General features: G+C 52.3%; 8 protein-coding genes across 8 annotated transcripts; 3 read left to right on the forward strand and 5 right to left on the reverse strand.

Annotated features, from left to right (window-relative positions):
• Positions 1-383: 383 nt before the first annotated feature.
• cocE-0 (Cocaine esterase) lies at positions 384-2033 on the forward strand (the record flags this gene model as incomplete). Its single annotated transcript, XM_037326251.1, has 1 exon — positions 384-2033. One exon carries the CDS (start codon positions 384-386, stop codon positions 2031-2033), a length of 1650 nt encoding a protein of 549 aa, XP_037175419.1.
• A 411-nt stretch (positions 2034-2444) lies between these two features.
• On the reverse strand, positions 2445-3397 carry CGCA056_v011005 (uncharacterized protein; the record flags this gene model as incomplete). The annotated part of the gene is made up of 3 exons (XM_037326252.1): positions 2445-2452; positions 2515-2684; positions 2745-3397. 3 exons carry the CDS (start codon positions 3395-3397, stop codon positions 2445-2447), a joined length of 831 nt encoding a protein of 276 aa, XP_037175418.1.
• Positions 3398-6799: 3402 nt separating this feature from the next.
• Positions 6800-7862, reverse strand: pme1-1 (Pectinesterase; the record flags this gene model as incomplete). The annotated part of the gene is made up of 2 exons (XM_037326253.1): positions 6800-7660; positions 7740-7862. 2 exons carry the CDS (start codon positions 7860-7862, stop codon positions 6800-6802), a joined length of 984 nt encoding a protein of 327 aa, XP_037175421.1.
• A 1022-nt stretch (positions 7863-8884) lies between these two features.
• On the reverse strand, positions 8885-9838 carry pelA (Pectate trisaccharide-lyase; the record flags this gene model as incomplete). Its single annotated transcript, XM_037326254.1, has 1 exon — positions 8885-9838. One exon carries the CDS (start codon positions 9836-9838, stop codon positions 8885-8887), a length of 954 nt encoding a protein of 317 aa, XP_037175420.1.
• Positions 9839-10839: 1001 nt separating this feature from the next.
• Positions 10840-12355, reverse strand: apdF-1 (Aspyridones efflux protein apdF; the record flags this gene model as incomplete). Its single annotated transcript, XM_037326255.1, has 4 exons — positions 10840-11007; positions 11057-11498; positions 11557-11804; positions 11873-12355. The coding sequence occupies 4 exons, from the start codon at positions 12353-12355 to the stop codon at positions 10840-10842; spliced, it is 1341 nt and encodes a 446-aa protein (XP_037175417.1).
• Positions 12356-12852: 497 nt separating this feature from the next.
• Positions 12853-14274, forward strand: CGCA056_v011009 (putative aminotransferase; the record flags this gene model as incomplete). The annotated part of the gene is made up of 1 exon (XM_037326256.1): positions 12853-14274. The coding sequence occupies one exon, from the start codon at positions 12853-12855 to the stop codon at positions 14272-14274; it is 1422 nt and encodes a 473-aa protein (XP_037175416.1).
• A 95-nt stretch (positions 14275-14369) lies between these two features.
• On the reverse strand, positions 14370-16213 carry CGCA056_v011010 (putative transcriptional regulatory protein; the record flags this gene model as incomplete). Its single annotated transcript, XM_037326257.1, has 4 exons — positions 14370-14720; positions 14775-15141; positions 15193-15793; positions 15844-16213. The coding sequence occupies 4 exons, from the start codon at positions 16211-16213 to the stop codon at positions 14370-14372; spliced, it is 1689 nt and encodes a 562-aa protein (XP_037174822.1).
• A 1567-nt stretch (positions 16214-17780) lies between these two features.
• OpS4-0 (FAD-dependent monooxygenase OpS4) lies at positions 17781-19098 on the forward strand (the record flags this gene model as incomplete). The annotated part of the gene is made up of 2 exons (XM_037326258.1): positions 17781-18686; positions 18742-19098. The coding sequence occupies 2 exons, from the start codon at positions 17781-17783 to the stop codon at positions 19096-19098; spliced, it is 1263 nt and encodes a 420-aa protein (XP_037174823.1).
• Positions 19099-19107: the final 9 nt, after the last annotated feature.

A 19107-nucleotide genomic window follows, 5' to 3' on the forward strand; every position in this document is an offset into this window, starting at 1 on the left:
AAAGCGAGGTGCACCGCATGAACACAGTCTCCAGTGAGTTCTCGCCCGGGGACCTTGCGAAGCTCAGTGACTGTACGTTTCACCCCAAGGTGCCAGGGACTTGGTTTGAATACATGGACTGTGCTGAAAGAGAAATATTATTGGATAGAGTGAGACATGCGTCCGCGTAGGGAGATGGAGCCGGCCTGAGATTGTTCCGGACTAGGTGGTGGTGGCGTACGCGACCGGAAGCGGGGACGCGGGAACTTGCCGTCTTCCGAGATCCCGCGAGCTGCTCGTGTTCAACCCTCAATTCATCCGCCGGTCATTCAAAGACGTGATTTTGTCTTCGTTGAGTGATTGTCTCCGCCATCAAACACCATTCAACAACGCGTCAAGCAGCGATGGCCGCCCAAGCTCCGGCTCCGCGTCCGTTGTGGGCCACTGTTTTCGACCGTGCCGTCGGGTGGTCACTCGGCCTTCCGTCCGAAACGTGCAGCTACACCTTCGAAAGTGTCAAGATCCCCATCTCAAATGGCATAGTTCTCGCTGCAGACCTCTACCGCCCCGATGGTCAGGACGCCGCCGGCACTGTCTTGGTAAGGGGTCCCTACGGCCGCGGTATCTTCTTTGGCATGCTCATGGCCCGCATCTGGGCCTCCCGCGGATATCAAGTTCTCTTCGTGAGCTCCCGCGGGACTTACGGCTCCACCGGGGCATTTGACGGCGGATCCTCTGAAGCTCAAGATGGGCAGGATGTTGTAGCATGGATGAGGGAGCAGCCGTGGTATACCGGAACATTCGCCACGCTTGGCGGATCGTATCTCGGCTTCACTCAATGGGCGCTCCTGACGGACCCGCCGCCAGATATGGTCGCTGCGATCATGACGGTCGCGCCGCACGACTTCGCCGAACGTATGTGGGGCACGGGCGCGTTCAGCCTGCAACAGCATGTGCAATGGAGCGACAGCGTTGCGAATCAGGAGACTCGCGGGATCTGGGGTACAATGCAGGCTTTCAGAAACCCCAACCGTCTTTACCCGCTGTTGAAGAACATTCCTTTGGAGCCAGCGCTGAAGCGTCACTTTGGCGAAAAGGCACCTTGGCTCTTTGAGCAGATCAAGCAACCAGACATGGATCACCAGGTCTGGGCCGGTCAGAGGTATGGTAGGGGTTTGGAGAAGGCCAACGTACCCATCTATCTAGCCACTGGGTGGTATGATATCTTTTTCGAGCAGACGATGGAGCAGTACCAAGCTCTGAGTCAACGAGGATGTCCAGTGTCTTTGAGAATTGGTCCCGGTGGTCACATGGAAGCCCAGGGTTCAGAAACAACGAGAGACGCACATCGATGGCTGGAGGCTCACCTTGCTCGGAAGAAAACTAACCAAAGTGTCCCGGCAGTGCGGATCTACAGAGGCGGAGAGGCCCCCGAGTGGCTTGAGTTTCCGAAGTGGCCCCCAGCCACGAGCCACAAGGAGCTATTCCTGGCTCCTGAGGGCAGGCTTGATAGCCTGCAATCGTCGAATGGTGATACCTCCAGCTTCACCTTCGACCCCTCTAACCCGACACCGACCGTCGGCGGGGCCCTCCTGTTTGGAGGAGGTAGCGTGGACGATACGGAACTGTGCGCCAGAGACGACGTCGTTACTTTCACTTCTGAGCCGCTGGCCGAGTCCCTCGATATGTTCGGACGGCCGTCTGTGGATCTTGTGCACTCGAGCGACAATTCATTCTGCGACTTGTTCGTTCGACTCAGCATTGTGGATGGCCAAGGCCGTTCCCACAACATCACGGAAAGGTATCGGCGTATCGAAGCCAGCAGTGAAGGGAAATTGATCGACCTGGACCTCTCCGATACCGCGTACAGGGTTCCAGCCGGGTCGAGAATTCGGCTTGTGGTAGCGGGTGCCTGCTTCCCAAAATACAGCATGAATTTGGGCTCTGAGGAGGCCTTCGCAACTGGCACTGTGGTCCGGCCAGCTCGTCATACTATTCACGTTGGCGGGGACAGCGACTCCTGTCTCGTACTTCCCGTATTGAAGAACGCATAGTTTTGAGGACATTCATGTCACCATGCGTTACTAGCAGAGTTCTGATTATGTGGCTAGTACCTAATTTCAAGTGTTGTACTTATTCTTGAGACTGGCTAGGGTTTAATGGTGGCGTGGTAAAGAGTAACCTAAAGTCCACTTCGCTCATGGGCGGCATATTTGTCGCCAGAAACACACATCCGGCGTTGGGTAGTTCAACACCTCCGGGCTCTCATACATATTCGCATCATCTTCCACGCCGGCTTCGTCAAAACTTTCTGGTTCCGGTTGGACAGCTGTCTGCGTCGCTCCCTACTCATGTTAGTTTTCTCCTGCTCTTTTCTCCGTAGGAAAAATATGAAACAGACCTCTCTGGCAGTATCGGGTGTTTCATTCGAACTGTGTCGCCTTCCCGCAAAAGCAGACACAGGTTCATGGGTCTCATCGCCAGCACGACCTGGAAGCTCGTGCACATAACGCCGTGCAATGTGCGAAAACTCACTCAGATGACTTCCTGGTAGTGATCCTCCGGAAGCGTGGTCAAGAAGGCTGAAGTGACCAACGGTGATATCCAACAGAGTGAGATTTGAGCGGACATCGGGGTGCTGTGGGTTGTAGATAGTGAAGTCAAATAAGATGAAAAGTGCCGACAAGGGCATGATGGCTAGAGTGCTGCATCTGAAGGTTAGTCGTCACAGACTGATTTCCTGATAACGATGAGCTTCGACTCACAAAACTGGTGTGTACGGCTCGACATCGATGTACCGAGTTAGTTCAATGACTGTCCTAGCTGCCTGCAACAGGTCCTTTCTGCTTTCTTGTTGTCTCTGGCCACCGTCTGCGTCCAGTTGAAGAGACATCCGTTCCAGGGCAATCACCGAATGAAAATAGTAGAGTTGCGTCGAAAGTGCAATTTGCTTAGTGCGTGGACCGGTGAGACGCTGCTTGTTCAGCTGCTCCTTTGGCCGAAAGTCAACCGGAACAGATTGCCTCCAACCTTCGAGCATACCACGGACTCGAGAAATGGCGGATAAGAGAATTTGCGTGTCACGGGTCAACGCCGTGATGGAAAGCATTTGCTCGTACGCCACGGAAAGAACCCTGCCAAATCGTCTGGACGACCAGTTGTATTCCCCGAATGTCGACTCCGGAACGTTGGGAACTGGGCAACCAACATCGTAATCGGCAATTCCGGGGCTTTGTCTCGCTTGAAAGCTGTACTGCTTTTCGAGGTGATATATCACCCAAAAGGTCCTCCGGCATACCGCTTGGCCTCCATCTAAAGCTGATTTGTGGTATCGAAGGGCTAGGGCCATGCGTGTTGCCTCGGCGAGAATCGAGTGTTCAACCTGAAGGTAGCATGCGTTCATACAAAATACCGACATGGCAGTGAGTGCTTGAAGGCCGAGCAGGGAGTCTCCAAAGTTGAGGATATCGGCAGTATGGCTGAGGCATACTCCGAAGAGTTCCCAAGCTCAACCCTTTCCCGGATCGAACGAGCCCTGGCCAAAATGCTGACATCCCAGAGCTAAAACAGCGTGATACAAAGCCAAATACTGTAGATCATCGTCCAAGACTTTGTCCAGTTCGTGGCTGAATGCCTTTTCTTCAAAGTCGTCTCGATTCAAAAACGGGTAAACTGGATGCAGTGTGTCGAAGTATTCTTGAAAGCGTCATTAGAATCACACTTACATCTTCAGACTTCCGGTGGCTCTTATTTTGTCTGGTAACTTACGACGAACGTAAAGTCTTGATTCATCCGCCGGAATCCGGGCCGGGGGGCATCTGCACTCAGAGCCGAGTAGTGAGAGCACCTCGTCGGTGCGGGTGAAAATACTAGATTGCAAGGCAGCATCTATGCCGTTGACTAGATCTCGGATCCGAGAATCGCCAATTCTTTGCACGAGTTGATCCACTTTTTGATCAGAGAAGTAGGCTAACCCCGAGCTCGGAGCTGAGTGGTTGTCAGATTTTAGCAGCCAACAGAGTCTCGGGCGGGAGTGGTTACCTCGTCGGTCCTGCATCTGTGAATTGTCTTTCAGCCCGAATGGCCCAATTGTCAGCTGGGTCACCCACCTTAAGCACAGAAAACTCATCGTAGAGAATTGCTTCAGCCGAGTGGTCTTGCAACAGCCTATCTATGAAGCATTCCGAGAGCGTTTCAACATGTTGGTGAGAAGATTCACGGGTTGACGTATTTGGAGTCAAGGGCACTGCGCAGCAAGGTTGGCCGAGGGGCTACTGTAGACTGCTATTGAGATGTTACTGACCTATCTTTGAACGCAGCTTTCTTTGTAATATGCTAAAATGGCATGTTTTGTTTCGTTTTTGGCTCTGTCTTAGGAGGGATGGTCTTTGAATGTATCACGGTGGCGTAGAGGGGCTTACGATGCAGTTATTACACACAACCGGACCTCCTGTTGCTGGCGACTGTACTGCGGATCGTTAGCTGAGTCGACTATGTCTTATGAATATACGCGGTTTAGCTGTTGTGTTGCTTACCAATACAACGAACCTTTCGATTTCGGCACTGGTCGCATGACTTATTCAGTCTAGTGTACATGGCACCGGCTGCTTGCCCTCGGCTTTCAGAGGGCATGGTGTTGGTTGACTCCATGCATGTAAGACAAGGGCGGATACAATGTTGTAGGCCGATTTCGAAAGGACTGCAGTTCGGCGAGTGTGCGCAAAGAACTCCATGGGGGATGTGGTTGAGATTCAGCGGAGAGAGTTCGGGGCTCGGTACATGCGCTGCTGGTTTTGACGATGCCCACGCTTTGATGTTGACGAATCTGGTCGCATGATTGGCGAACTTTGACTCCGCTATTCGGTGCTTGGGTCTTGGCATAAAGTTCCGGGTAGCTGGGAGACAATTCAAGAACGGCACTCACATTGCCGGATAAATAGCGCAGGTCTCCATTTCCAAGTTTTGCATGGGTTGGCCATTAAATGATTTGAAAAATGTGTCAACTGTGTTGTGTTCTCGGAGAGATTTTCACCAGGTAGCAAGTTCACTTCGAGTTTGGAATGGAAGCCAATGTGAACCATGTCAGTAACTGTGTCCAATTATTTCAAATCTTTATCTCGTCTTCATGGAGCTCGAAAGCTTTCCTCATTGCCCTTTCAAATAGGTCCCAAGTCGCCGGGTCCACTTCCACAGGAAAGCTTTGAAAATGAGAAAGAAATTTCTCAAATTGGGAAGATTCGGACTCAACATCACCACGTAGATCTTCACCAAGATATTCTGCCACATCTTTCAGAAATTGATCTTTGCAAACATTTGCATCAGATACCAGAAGTCGTTTTACATTGCGACCACCGACAACCTCATAGATGAATGCAGATGTCGGTAGATCCTCGTGGTCATACCTTCGGCCAGCCTGGTACGAAAGATCTGAGAAAGAACCCTTCCTTGCTGGTGAAGGTGCGACATTACACGATGGAACAGCTGGAAAGGGCTGATTCCATAATCGGCCAGCAGACGAACTTCGCCTTCGACATCGGTAAGACCTAATAGTCCATAGACCATATCCCGCGGGTCTGAACATCGATAGTCCTTACAAAAGGCAAGAAGTCGTGTAAGTGTAGGTCTTGCACCGAAATCTGGATCGCGATTGGTGTATGATGGCTGTTTAGGATCTGTTAGCCAAGATCGCCGCAATTTCGAAAGCTCTCGGCAACTGTTCGCATGTTTGTCGATACTGTGATGATTTTCCTTGCTTCGATAGATGTTTGAATCCTAGGTTGGTTTTGTTCGAGATATCGAAGGGCCGAAATTGTTGTAGGGCTGGCCAACATATTGCATCATTGCCACAAAGAATGTAAAGCTCTTGAGGTAGTGTAAACTCTTGCACAATCCAGATCGTTGACCAGTAGGGTATTGAGATAAGCCATCTGGCATCTTTAAAAGAGAACTGCTTCTTGGCTTTGCGCAGAAATTCGGGTCTATCATGTCGAGAGGTATGCTTTAGGTTTCGGAGATATTGGAGTAAATCTGCGACGTTCCCTTCCGCCTCTCCAACCCAAAAGATGACGAAGGTAGCTGTAGAAAATATGTCTTTCATAAGATCGACCTGATAACCACGTTCGAACACGTCATCTTGGTTGATGCAAATGGCGTCAATCCAAAAGTATCCCGGACATCTGCTTTTAGTATTTCTTTGGCTGGATATGCTGTTTTCCTTATTGAAAGCAATCATACAAAGCTGTTGAAGGGCGTGCCAGAGACCCTCACGCACATATAATGTTTCACTGTTGACGGCGATCGCATATGTTGGTTCCGGAGCACCCCAGACATAGGACAATCCGATGAAAGGGGGTGGGTCGTTTGACGTGTGGTTTGTCAAAGTGCAGCTGATTGTCCCCTCCTCCCTTTTCGGAAGGAATTTGAGGAGGCGCGTTGACCGGGTCTCTCGGTCGAGCGGTGAGTAAAGAACTTGTGATGTCGACATGGTTTCCGTATCCTGCAAGGACGCTTCGGAATGAGAGACCTGCAATATTCGTGAGGCAATGAGAGGGGTCGGCCGCTTAAGAGACACATGAGCTAGACTGAGATCTGCAGAATGAGGGCACATTTATGCACGCTAGTGGAGATTGATGGTCGTTTCTGTCCAGCGTCTACCGATTGGATGTCAACTATGACGCACCGGGTTCTTACTGCATAATTAGTGCAGCTTATGAGTATCTCATTTCTGTTACATTTGGCTACTCAAAAACCCCTCCTGTCCTGCCGGCCGAGTGACAGGACATCCCACTGAAAGTACGAAGCATTCGCACGCATGTGCAAATTAAGACGAGTTCCAGTATGTCATGTCAACCCATGATGTGTATCCGGGAAGAACCGAATCGATGGTGACGGCGCTGGAAAGCTTCTTCGCCCAACTGACCCGAGTTCCGCTAGCCCCAGTTCCGGTGTTACCATATTCGGCGTAGTAGACATTCGCGGTCGGGTTCGTGCCCCAAGCAGACCATCCAACCGGCTTCACGACGTCGCTGAGTTGCGAGTTCTGGACGACGACGCGAGCATACTCCCTCCACGGACGACCGAGGACGGTCGACTCCTTGGAAACACCAGCGCCTGACTTGGCGGCAATCGTGGCCTTGTTGATGACGTACCAGTAGGAATCAGCGCTGTCGCGACCGCTGGCGGTGATGTAGCCAGCTCCGTTAATCGCGATAGTGCACTTCTCGAACCATGCATTACCGTCGTTGCCGAAGATAAAGTCAGTTGCGCCCTCTATGTAGCTGTTCTTATAGACCTGGTGAGGCTTGTTGGTGTAGACGGTGTCCTGGTAGCCGACGAAGCTGCAGCCGTAGTAACCCTGGTACTGGCCGTTGGCGGAGATGGCCAGGGCTTGAGAGCCTTTTCCGTAGCCGTTGATGACATTGACGTTGTAGAGGCTGAAGTAGTTGGTCGCGACGCGAAGCGTGGCCGAGAGATCGTTGCTTCCAGCATCCGCAGCAGACAAGGTGTTGGTCAAAATCACCTGGTTCTTGGTGTAATCCTGATCGTTGGTGGTGTAGGCATAGACCACGAGTTTTCCCTTCAAGCTGGGGATGGAAACTTGACCAGAGTAAGTACCGGGCTGGATGAAGATGGTGCTTGTGGCAGTCGAGCTGGCTGATATGGAGTTGATGGCAGCTTGGAGCTGGAGTAAAGTCGAGTCAGAAACTAGGTCCTAAGAGATGCCATATATGTCCAAAATAACGTGAAACTTTGGTACTCACAGAGGTGTACTGGCCACCAGACTTGGCAACAACGATTGAGCCCGAAGGTGGTGATGTGCGGGAGGCGGCGAGCACGTTGCCAGTCAGCACCACCAAAGAAGAAAGAATGCCAAGGAACTTCATCATGTTATTTGAATGATAGATGTGATATGGGATCGCGGTAAGAGTTTCTAGGGACGGTTTGAAGACCCGTCGCGATGCCCTCTTTTAAGTCGCAACCAGCGCCTTGCCACACCGCCATGACAGAGGCTTGATTGCAGGAGTACAACTAGATTACTGAAAGCTTGGCTGCACCTCTTCAAACACTAGACTTCCCGGTAATAATGAGTAGGTACGCCTGGAACGACGCTTTTCTTTTTCAAAAGGTATGACACCCCAATCAATATGATGCGGGGTTCGGAGGGAAGCAAACAGGTGGACTGAAATTCTCCGTCATATGCCGCTACCCCCCATGCCCGGATATTCCAGCTCCCCGCCACCACCGTAGCACACCCTAGGTCGGACTCTGAGGCATTTATCCCGTCCACAAAATACATCGAGGAGCTTCCCGTGTCTTGCTTAACTTAAAATCGACGTCGCAATTGTGGGGCACAGCTTCGTGAGTGACCATGTGAGGTATTCAGAGGGGCTGCGTGACAAAAGCCAATCTAACCTGCGACTCAATTGCCATTTTGAGCTCTTAATTCATACAAAGACTCCATTTGGCTGAATTTCCCTTCTGCGATCCTCATCCCTGCGCTTGCAATGAAAGCAAGGGAGCGCCCACGAGAAGCGAGCCGAGGAACTATTTTTGGCCTGAAGCAGAAATGTCTCAGTGTCCCAGTGGAGTGCTAGTGACGCTGTCGTACGTATTGTGGTGAGGTGGCAGGAGAGTAAGCACCCAAAATCAATGTAGGCCACGGCTCGAGACGAAAGTCGTAAAAAGGCTAGCTCAGCAGATAAATATGACGATACTTTCGCGAAGCAGCGAATTCAAACGTTGAGTATTTAAGCAAGCGGGTCAATTATTGAGCTCGACGAAACGAAATGAACGTTGAATTCAAATGATCCTAGTCCCATCCTAGCTTCACATCCAAGCCGGCGCACGAGTCCCTGCCATCATACATCATACTTGAACAAACTAGTAGCCTTTACATGCATCTTCCTCAAGTGCAAACGGAAGCCTTCGGACCCGCATTGGCCTTCACATAGGCAGGAACATCAGCAGTAGCAGTGAGCGTGTAAGAGTAGCCAGGAGTGAATCCAGTTCCAGAGTTAGAGGCAATAGTACCAGTGCAGCTCTTGTAAGTGTTTCCAGAAGCGTTGAGCACAGCCCCAGAGTCCTTGGTCAAGGGGTTCTTGGTGTTTTCGAAAAAGACGTTCTCCACTTTCGCATTGCTGCTGCCGCGAGCGTAGTGGCCGTAAGAAGTGACGCCATACAGGTAATTATTGTATAGATGAACTTGAGCGAGGTTGTCGGCGCTCGGGTTTCGCTGGTTGGTGCTGTCGAACCAGTTGTGGTTGATAGTGCCGCGCGCCGTGACATTGTCAGTCCAGCCGATTCCGAAGGTCTTGTCGTGGTTGCGGAAGATGTTGTTGGAGACGGTGAAGTAGGTGGTGTCTTTGCGGAGGTCCATCAAGCCGTCGCCGCCGTTCTCGAAGAGGCAGTGGTCGATCCAGATGTTGCTCACAGTGTCGGCCTGGACGCCATCGCGGTCGTTCTCGACGCCGTCGCCGAGGTTGGTGTTGCCAATCTTGAGGTTCCTGATGATGACGTTCTTCGCGCTGTTCAGGCCCAGGCCGCCCTGGTAGAGCTCACCAGAGGTACCGACACCAATGACGGTCTTGTCGCTCGAGACTTTGATCTCTTTCCCGTATGGCGTGACTGTGATGCGTCCACTGACTTTGATCACGTACTTGCCAGATGCACTGGCGTACTTCTCAAGGTCGGCTTGGGTGGTGACGGTTACGGTTGTCCCGCCAGCACCGCCGGTTGTGCCACCGTTGAGAGATGCAAAGCCCGGAGCGGAAGCAGTGCAGCCAGTCTGTCTCTCATAGACAGCGCTGGAGGCTGCAGTAGCAACTTGAAAGACGACTAGGAGTGGAGTGGACAGTCTCATGATGGCTTCAATGTTGATCTGAATTACTGACAAGCGGAATGGATGATTAGATCACTGGGCTCCGATTGATGCGAGCTACCGGATTCCTAAATATTCAGAGTACGTCGGACTTCGGACCTTGCAGGACGCTACACGGAAGAGCTTGTCGCCGGCATGCCGTCACTAGAAGCTTTCATTTACATGAATGATCGATCATCCTGTGGTTGTATTTAGCCTAGCACCATTGCCTGCAAGCTTTAGACGAAAGCTGAGGTCGCTTCTAAGGTGTTCAAAATGTTTGTCTATTCACTCTTGAGCGTTTTGAACACGGGCTTCCGATCTTCTGCGAATGTTCCAAAAGAAGACGCCAAGCCTTGCCTAGATTTAAGGAGGAGTTAGGGCGTTCTGGAGTATCGAATTAAATGTATCGCTGTGTGACGTCGCATCAGCAGAGGAAACATATCAAAACCCACCAGTTGGGTGCCGGGACTTCCCCGCACTGTTATGGTGGCCAGACATCACGCAAAGTCCCGCCAATAAGTAAGCTCTAACCCGAACAATGGTTTTGTGCTTTAGGTATACTGATCGTCAACACAATCTGTGGTGTCGCATGAGGGAAACTGATCTCCGGTATTGCTCATTTGGAAAGTAGGGGAAACGACCGCCTGCAAAGTCATACTGGATTGGGCAACCTTTCAGAAAGAGAACATACAAGGGAGAGAGAGGTGAGTTGATATGATGTTTCATTGGTTGCGGACAGTTTATGATTTTCTTCTGAGGTGAAGTACCTATCATGTTCTTTTAATCTTTTAGTTTAATTATCTGTGGTTACTAGGTATGGTTGACTAGCATGTATGGTGCTACTCCCTCTATCCCAAAGCTTAGTGTAAATCCTCTAAAGTCTATTGCGTGTCATTCTAACTATCTTCATTATTTATGTCATCCCGTTTGATAATAGTTTAGCTACGGGTGCTTTCCACTTTCCCCAAGCGCTGAATATTATTCTCCAGCCTTTTATGGTTTCAAACTTTCTCTTCGGGGGCCGGTTTAGACCGAGTGAACCGAATGCCCAGAACGCAGGCAAACCCAGCCAGCGCCATTGCCCCGGCATAGTACGCAGCTGGACGAAACGCCTCGAGGCCGTCTGAGCGACCAGACAATGAGTAGAGACCGGATGCAATAGGGGTTCCCTGAAAGATGTAAATAAATCTTCATGCGGAGGAACACGAACAAACTTACAAAGAAGAATCCACAGAACCAAGTCGTCCATACGACTGGGATAATGCTCAGCGTGTTCTCTCCACCAAAGGTGGAACTGACCGCAATGGGAGTCAGGCTGAAGAACGCGCCGCAGCCAATGCCGTTGAAGATAAGGTAGATGGAAAAGATGCCGATCGATGACGACAAGGGCCAGACAACCAGCGAGCTGAGGGCCATGAAGAGCATGCAGATTGCGAGGCTCTCAACGGGGCCCAGCACTGAGTCAGCCACCCAGCCAGCGACGACACGACCAAGAGTAGACGCCAGGTTCCAAGCAGCAAGGATGATAACTCCAATCTCCTTGGAGTATCCCATCGATCGAGAGAAGATGGGGATGAAGTAAGGCGGAATGAAAAGAGGGAAGCAAGCGAGGACAGTGCCGCCGACAAGCAAGAGAAAACGGGGTTGTTTGAAGCGATACCTGAGATGGTCAGAGACACGGACGGAAGATTTTCACTACCAGCAAGGTCAATACATACCACTGTAGCTGGCGCGAACTCTTGTTGCCCAGTCTCTTTCTCGGTGGGAGGAAGTAGGAGGCTGGCATCGACACTCCCCACAGGATGAAGCCGAGGATGCGGAACGTCCATGCGACATCTAGATCCTTGACCAGATAGTTGGTAACGACGCTCATGATTGCGGATCCTAGGCTTCCTCCACCGAACACGAAGCCCATTGCCAGTGCTTTGTGCTTCTTGAATAGGCTCATCGGTGCGGTGGAAACAGACTGCGGCACAACCACCGAGATTAGCACACATCATTGAACCAAACACTACCGCGGGATTTCGAGCTTACAAAGATGCACAGTCCACCTCCGAGGCCAAAGACGAGCCCGTGTAGGAAGAAGAGAGCGATAACATGGTGTGTTAGGAAGCTCGCAAGAACCTCCCCGAGACCCATGAAGAACCCTCCGATCAACGCCGACAGCCTGTATCCTATCCTACATACGATCTTGTCGGATAAGATGCTGAAGCAGATCATGAACGATGTAGCGAGGGAGCCAACAAACGTCAAGGTTGTCAGACTTGACGACGTGGTCTCGACTAGTCTAACTTGCATAATGCCCCAGGAGTATACGTTTCCCAGGTAGACAAACATCGTCATCGAGGACGCCACGACGGTGATCCACGCCTTTCGGTCATCGAACGTCGGCTCGGGGTATGGAGTTGTCATGGGCGGCGGGATAGTGCTGGAGTTGTCTGTCTCGTTGCCATCTTGTCCGGTGACGGCCGCACCATCGTGGGAGACGAAGGCTTCGGTCCTCTTCTCGACATCCATCTTGAATAACGTGCCTTCAGAGAAACTTGAAAGGTTGAAAGCAAGGCATTGTTCTCATAGAGATAGGCCTTTTTCACAGGATCTGCTGCAACTGATAAGGGGTTTGCAGGCATCGTATGTTGTAAGTCGGCTTTCGGATCTCGGGAATGGTTGCAGAACCGACACGCGATTTTTTTCTTCGCTCCGGGATCTCAACCCACGTCAACTATGCCTACTCGTACGAGTCGTAGATTTATGGGACTTTTGTGCATTTACGCCGAAGATTCTGACGGGTTCTCCGGGTGGTCGCCCGGGTCCACGCCGCGCCCGGGTTGGAGATCTATCTAGTCGGTTCCGCTGCGTCGGCTTTCGCAAGGCGTGGAGTACATTTTTGACTCATTATTACTTCTCATCTCACGATCTATAAAGCGGGTTGGCCTCGTCTTGAGTCTTGCGTTCTCATCGTAAAGACTTTCAAACAATCTGTTTGCAACTTCAGCATTTTGACCAATCCAATCATGGCTCCCGCACGAAACGACGAGCTGTTCACAACGCCAGCCAATGGCGGCCAAGAGCCACTCAGCATCAAGTCCAAGTCCACTGAGGGCAGACTTATGCATCGCTCCCTCGTCCAACATCCTTCCATGGTCGAGTCGGCAAGCGGTGTCTACTTGAACCTCGCCAACGGCAAGTCCGTTATCGACGCCTGCGGTGGCGCCGCCGTCGCCTTGATCGGCCACGGAAACGAGGAAGTCATCCAAGCCATCGCCGACCAAGCGCGGAAAGTCAGCTACGTCCACACGCAAGCGTACACAACACAACCGGCCGAAGAGCTGGCGAACCTGATCCTCGAAGGAAACCCCCACGGCCTCGAAAAGGCCTTCTTCGTCGGCAGCGGAAGCGAGGCGATCGAGTCTGCGCTGAAGCTTGCGCGCCAATACCACTTTGAAAAGGGCCAACCTCAGAGACTGCACTTCATCGCGAGACGTCAGGCATACCACGGCAACACCATGGCGTCGATGTCGATTTCAACTGTCGGAGCGCGAAAGGTCCCGTATCAAGGCTTCTGCTACCCTCACGTGTCGTACGTCTCACCTGCCTACGCCTACCAGTACAAGAGAGAAGACGAGACAGAGGCAGACTTCACTGCCCGCCTTCTCGCAGAGATTGAGGCCGAGTTTCAACGGGTTGGACCAGAGAACGTCATTGGTTTCGTTGCTGAGACGATGGTCGGTGCTACGGCAGGATGCGTGGCACCTCCAGCGGGATACCTCAAGGGCGTCCGAGATATTTGCGACAAGCACGGCGCTCTGCTGATTCTCGACGAAGTCATGTGCGGCACCGGCAGGACAGGTACCTTCTTCGCTTTCGAGCAGGAGGGCGTCGTGCCGGATATCACCACCATCGCCAAGGGCCTCGGGGGAGGCTACGGCCCCATCGCCGGCGTGCTCATGCACGAGAAGGTCGTGACGGCGTTACGCCAGGGCTCTCAGGCGTTCAACCACGGACATACATACCAGGCTCATCCGATTGCGTGCGCGGCTGCTTTGGCAGTGCAGAAAATCCTGAAAAGGGAGAATCTTATTAACAGGTGTGCTCAGATGGGCAAGCTTCTGGAAAACTTGTTGCGCACCGAGCTGAAGGACTGCAAGTCTGTCGGCAACATTCGCGGCCGCGGTCTGTTTTGGGCGGTTGAGTTCGTCAAGGACCAGGAGACGAAGGAGACCTTCGACCTTAAGCAGCGCTTCGGGCTGCGCATTCAAGAGAGGGCCTTCGAGAAGGGCGTTGCGCTGTATCCTGGCGCAGGAACTGTTGATGGAAAGAGGGGAGACCATGTCTTGCTGGCGCCACCGTTCACGACGACAGAAGAGCAGCTGAGGAAAATCTGCAGCGTGTTCCGGGAAGCAGTTGAGGAGATCGAGGCTGAGACAAGTTGGTGATGAAAATATGGATTGAGGGTCCCGCGACCCATGATTATGATTTATAGCGATTTAAATAATATTTCCTTCTTCATATTATTAGAGATGGCTTCTTCCTAAGTCAGCGTGAATATCTCAGCAGCATTCACTTCTTCCAACATCGACCACCAATTCGGCCACAATCCCTGGTCGTCAATGTTTCCGTCCGGGTCTATCAATGCCTGAGCGCTGAAAGCAGGAGGGTTCTGCTGCTCCTTATCGCTCGATGTATCGCCCTCTGCTGCGCCCATCGAGTTCCTCTCGGCGTTGTTGATCTCTTCCAGATGCTGTGCCGATCTATCCACGACTCTGAACTCGTGGACGGATTGATGGAGGACGTTGAAGTTGAATCGCGACAGACCACGGTATCTGTGGTTGTTGGATATCACCCTTTTGTACATCAATGATCCGCTTTGAATTGTTTTGAGCTGAGGCGCGTTAGTACTCGGGTCTCTCTGGGCTATACCATGAGCATTACTCACCCAGCCATCGCCTAAATCCCAGACTTCGCTGAAGCTTTTTAAGTAATCAATCCCGGCGTTCATCAGCTCCTCGGCTCTTGGTGCATAGCCGAGGGTGATGCGAGGGAAGGTGAAACCATAGAGGTTGATAAAGCACGAAGAGAATGCGCAAAATCCAGCAAACGGGGTCATCACTGCAACTCCGCAGTCTGAGGCTTCTTGGAGAATGCTACCTAGATGCTGCGCGGCGCCAAAGAACTCGCGGGCGCTTTCGTCCCAGTAGCCGGGAGGCGCTTCGTCCTCCAACAGAGGTGGGTCGATAGGACCTTTCGGCGGATCTTCGAGTGCTGGAAGAAAGGGAAAGTATTCTCTGTGTAGCATCATTATGCTAAGAGTCGAAGCGTCAGCAACTGCTTGAGTACACAGGAATGATATTTACCTCTGGTAATAGAGTAGGTTCAGATATACGAAGGACTCTCCGTATCCTAATGTGGCATGAGCAACGACACTGTTCTCAGGGTAATGTAGTCGGTGATGCTGTTTTGCCCTCCACTCTGATAACCGCCGTCTCCAACTCGCGACAGGCGAAGTAGACACCCACGGGCAGTTCTCCGGCAGGCACATGCCTGGTGCTCTTCGTCCATCGTTGAAGACAAAGGCCATACAGTCAGAGTAGATGTCGAACCCATCAGCCATCACCCCGAAGCTGTTATCGAGATCAAGATACACGGACGTCTTGCTACCTCCTGGTGTCAGGATGCTGTCGTTGTCCTCCGATTGAACTACCGAGCCGGAACCGAGAGCGAACTCAGTGGATGTTGGGGGTCGAGGGACGTTGAGCTTGGCCATTTCCTGCTTGGGTAGCACGCGCGGATTGTAGGTCCCAGAGCTAACCATACAATCCATGACAAAACACGCCCAGAATGTCCGGGTCTCAATTGCCATTGTCAAGTCATTGGGTTCGGTGCGATGCGGGATTTCGAGGGGAAAGGGAGCGACACGAGAGCTGTGTAGCAATTGCATCATGCGGATCGCAATTCCTGCATCCTATCAGAGATTTGTCCCTTCCAATCACGAGAACATGACCTACCGCAATGCATCCAAGCCTTGTGGAAGTCCCGGGTACCCCATTCAAAGAGTGTCAGTATGAGCAGGGCCTGAATAACCTTGACGTCTGGCGACTGCAGTATGCAGGCCGCAAGGATTTCAGAGGCGTACACGGCATAGCGTTCACTAGGATACAACATCTGCGTCCGCAGGCGGTCAGAGTCTGGGTTCTGCGTCTTGGTCATCGCGAGTACTGTCGCGAGCAGTGCCTTGCTCTCCCTTGAACAATTTGACCCATAGTCCTGCATGAACGACGACGGGTGAATGACCCTTAGCTCAGGAAATTTACGCCAGAACGCTTCGAGGGCAGTAAACACTAGGTCTTTCGGTATACTCTGCAAGTGTCGGTCCATTTCGTCCCTCCGATGTCCATGGTGATACTCCGGGCCAACCGACCCCTGACTGGGCGTCGCCGGCCCCCTAGATTGCGGCGCCGACAAATGAACCTGCTGTGACTCGCCATCCTGCTCGACCGAACTCCGAAGGGACGCATCAAAAGCTTCGCCCGTGTCTCTCCGGGCCCTTTTAGAGGCGCGGCCGGTGGCATTGACCTGCGGCCGCGTCAATTGGCAGTCGGTCCGCCCCGACTTCTCGCACTTGCGACACGGCGGACTTCCGGCGTTGACGCATTTGATCTTGGACCGCCTTTGCAGAATGCGACGTTAGCCTCCCTCCGATTGATGGTACCACATTCCGATAAGCGACATCGAAGGGGGAAAAGAGAAAACGGCTCTCCGAGCAGCGACGCGGACTTACCGGCAAAATTCGCAAGATAGGCTGGAACGCATTTCCCGAATGGTGGTTTTTCTTGCAGTGTAATTCGATGTCGGCTTTGGAAGGGAGAAAAAGTGTGGCCTGAAAACCGATGGAACCGCAGTGAAAGGCGTCGGCTTACGTTTTTGGGCGGGAGAAACACAAAGCCGCCGGCACCGGCTTTGTCATTGTGGATCAAAGAGAGGTGGACCTTGCTGTCGTGGTTATCAGTCGCGTCACGGTTAGTGTCCGGTTCACTCCGATTACTCCGATAATCCAACAATCTGTCAAGGTAGGGAGCCTACGGAGCACAGGGCGTTGGATAGCTGTGGGTTCAGTCAAAAGTCAATCACACGGGTTTTCATTCTGAGAAAGAAGCAGTCCCCGTAAGACCCCAGTCATCTATCGAGCCCAGAACGGTTTGGATGACGTCTACCTCAGCAGTGAACTTGGCTAAGTATGCCTTGTAAATCCCACGGCTTATTTAGTGTACTCGACTTGGACTTTCTGGATATTTTCAGCCTACTGCGGATTTGTTGGGGTGATGGAACAAGACCATTTCCCGAGACCGAGAGCGCCGCCCGATCGGCAGGTCAGACCCACCCCGGCCGCCGTGCCGGCCCCGTGTCTAGTCGGCGGATGTGAGACATTCTTGAAGCTGATCCTTGATCATATCTTTTTCTAATGATAGAAGTTGGGCTTTCCTCCCTATCCGCTGCAACGGAGGTTAAAGCCGTAGACGTCTCGACGCCTTCAATATTGCCCTCACGAAATTCAGAGCTCATCAAAGCAATCCTGAAGCTGCACTGCGATTCCTGCGAGAGTGAGAAGTACGCATGCTGGCCGAAGCAAACGCATCAACTCTGGCGACTTCCATCTCTCACGAACTCCCACTTCGAGCAGGGTAGACATGGGTACGCGAAGAGCGTTGTACCCGTGGTAAAACCGGCAAATTGTAACCTTGTTTGACGTGGTCGGCACTATTCTTGGCGCTAGTCCTTCCCCGCGACCTCCGCTGACATCAAGCATGTCGCTTCAGAGGCCCCTGCGTCGTCAGCACAAGTCGGACTTCACGCTTCTGAGAAGATCTCATCTGAACCGAAGAGAATTCCAAAGCGCGTGAAGAGGGTGCTGCTCTTACACCCGATCTTTCCTCCCCAGGTCGCCATGAAAATCATCATCGTCGGAGCCGGCCTGGGTGGCTTGTGTGCTGCCTTTGGGTTTGTACGGAAAGGTCACCGCGTCCGAGTCCTCGAACAGCGGCCCGGTCTCAGTCCCGCAGGCGGTGCTCTCAACATACGGCCAGGGGCCTCCAAGATCCTCCATAGTTGGGGTCTTGGCCCGGACTTGAGAAGAGTTTCGGCCGATACACCAGCCAATGTGTTCCGCAATCTGGCAACCGGGGAGGTGGCGACTCGAGCCATCGCGACGGACATTTCCGAGTACCCAGACTGGGGCACGAGTCGAAGTGTGCTCATCGAAATATTCTATCAAAAGGCGAAAGACGCTGGTGCTGTCATCACCTTCAATGCACCGGTCACGAACGTCGAAGACGATGCTCATGCAGCCTATGTTACTCTTAGTAGCGGGGAGCGCCTGGAAGCAGACTTGGTTTTGGCTGCGGATGGAATCAGATCACTTATCCGCGATCGAATTCTTCGCGAGACCGGCCAACCGATCGATCCTATTATCACCGACGTGACACTCTATGGCGTGAGTCTCACAAAGAAGGAGATGAAAGGCCACCCGGGTCTGGCGCCGTTGATGGACCAGTCGTACCTCAACATCTACATGAGCGATGGTGGCCTGGTCCATGTCACGAGCAGGTACAACGCTACGTCTGGTTCATATGCTGCATTGTTTGGGGTCAAGGGCAGCACTGATCAGCGGGGACTGTGGGATGAGAAGGGAGATATCGACTACGTTCGAAAGATGTTCAAGGGAGCTTGTCCCGAAATTCGGACTGCACTAGGTGTAGCCAAGTCTTGCGATAGATGGAGGCTGGCTGAGCTCCCCGACCTGTCTCGATGGACTAGCACAGAGGGAAGGATTTTATTGTTGGGTGACTCTGCGGTAAGTACCCGTCAATAAACGTCATGTAACCTCAAGAAAACTAAAGCTCTCCCAGCATGCCATGCAACCAAGCGCGGCTCAGGGCCTCTCTCTCATTGTCGAAGACATTGGGGTACTGGAATATCTCATTTCTCAGGCGTCTGACCCAAGAGCAGACACCAAGACGATCACTTCCACCTGGCAAGAGATACGGAAAGCCAGATGTGAGCGCATCAAGGCTTGGGCGCGCCACAACACAAACCTGTTCACGAGTCGATCAAAGAAGCTGAACCCGAGATCCGGGGAATGGCAGGTCAAATCTCTCAAAGACACCAAACCCGACATGAATGCGGAGTTTAGCTCAGGCCCGTTCTTGAAATGGGCCCAAGGGACAGATGCAATTGCTGAGGTAACATCTAGCTCGCCAATTTGAACTCATAAT

Source organism: Colletotrichum aenigma (genome assembly GCF_013390185.1).
Source record: "Colletotrichum aenigma strain Cg56 chromosome Unknown KSG_Cg56_contig07, whole genome shotgun sequence".
Taxonomy (NCBI): Eukaryota; Fungi; Ascomycota; class Sordariomycetes; order Glomerellales; family Glomerellaceae; genus Colletotrichum; species Colletotrichum aenigma.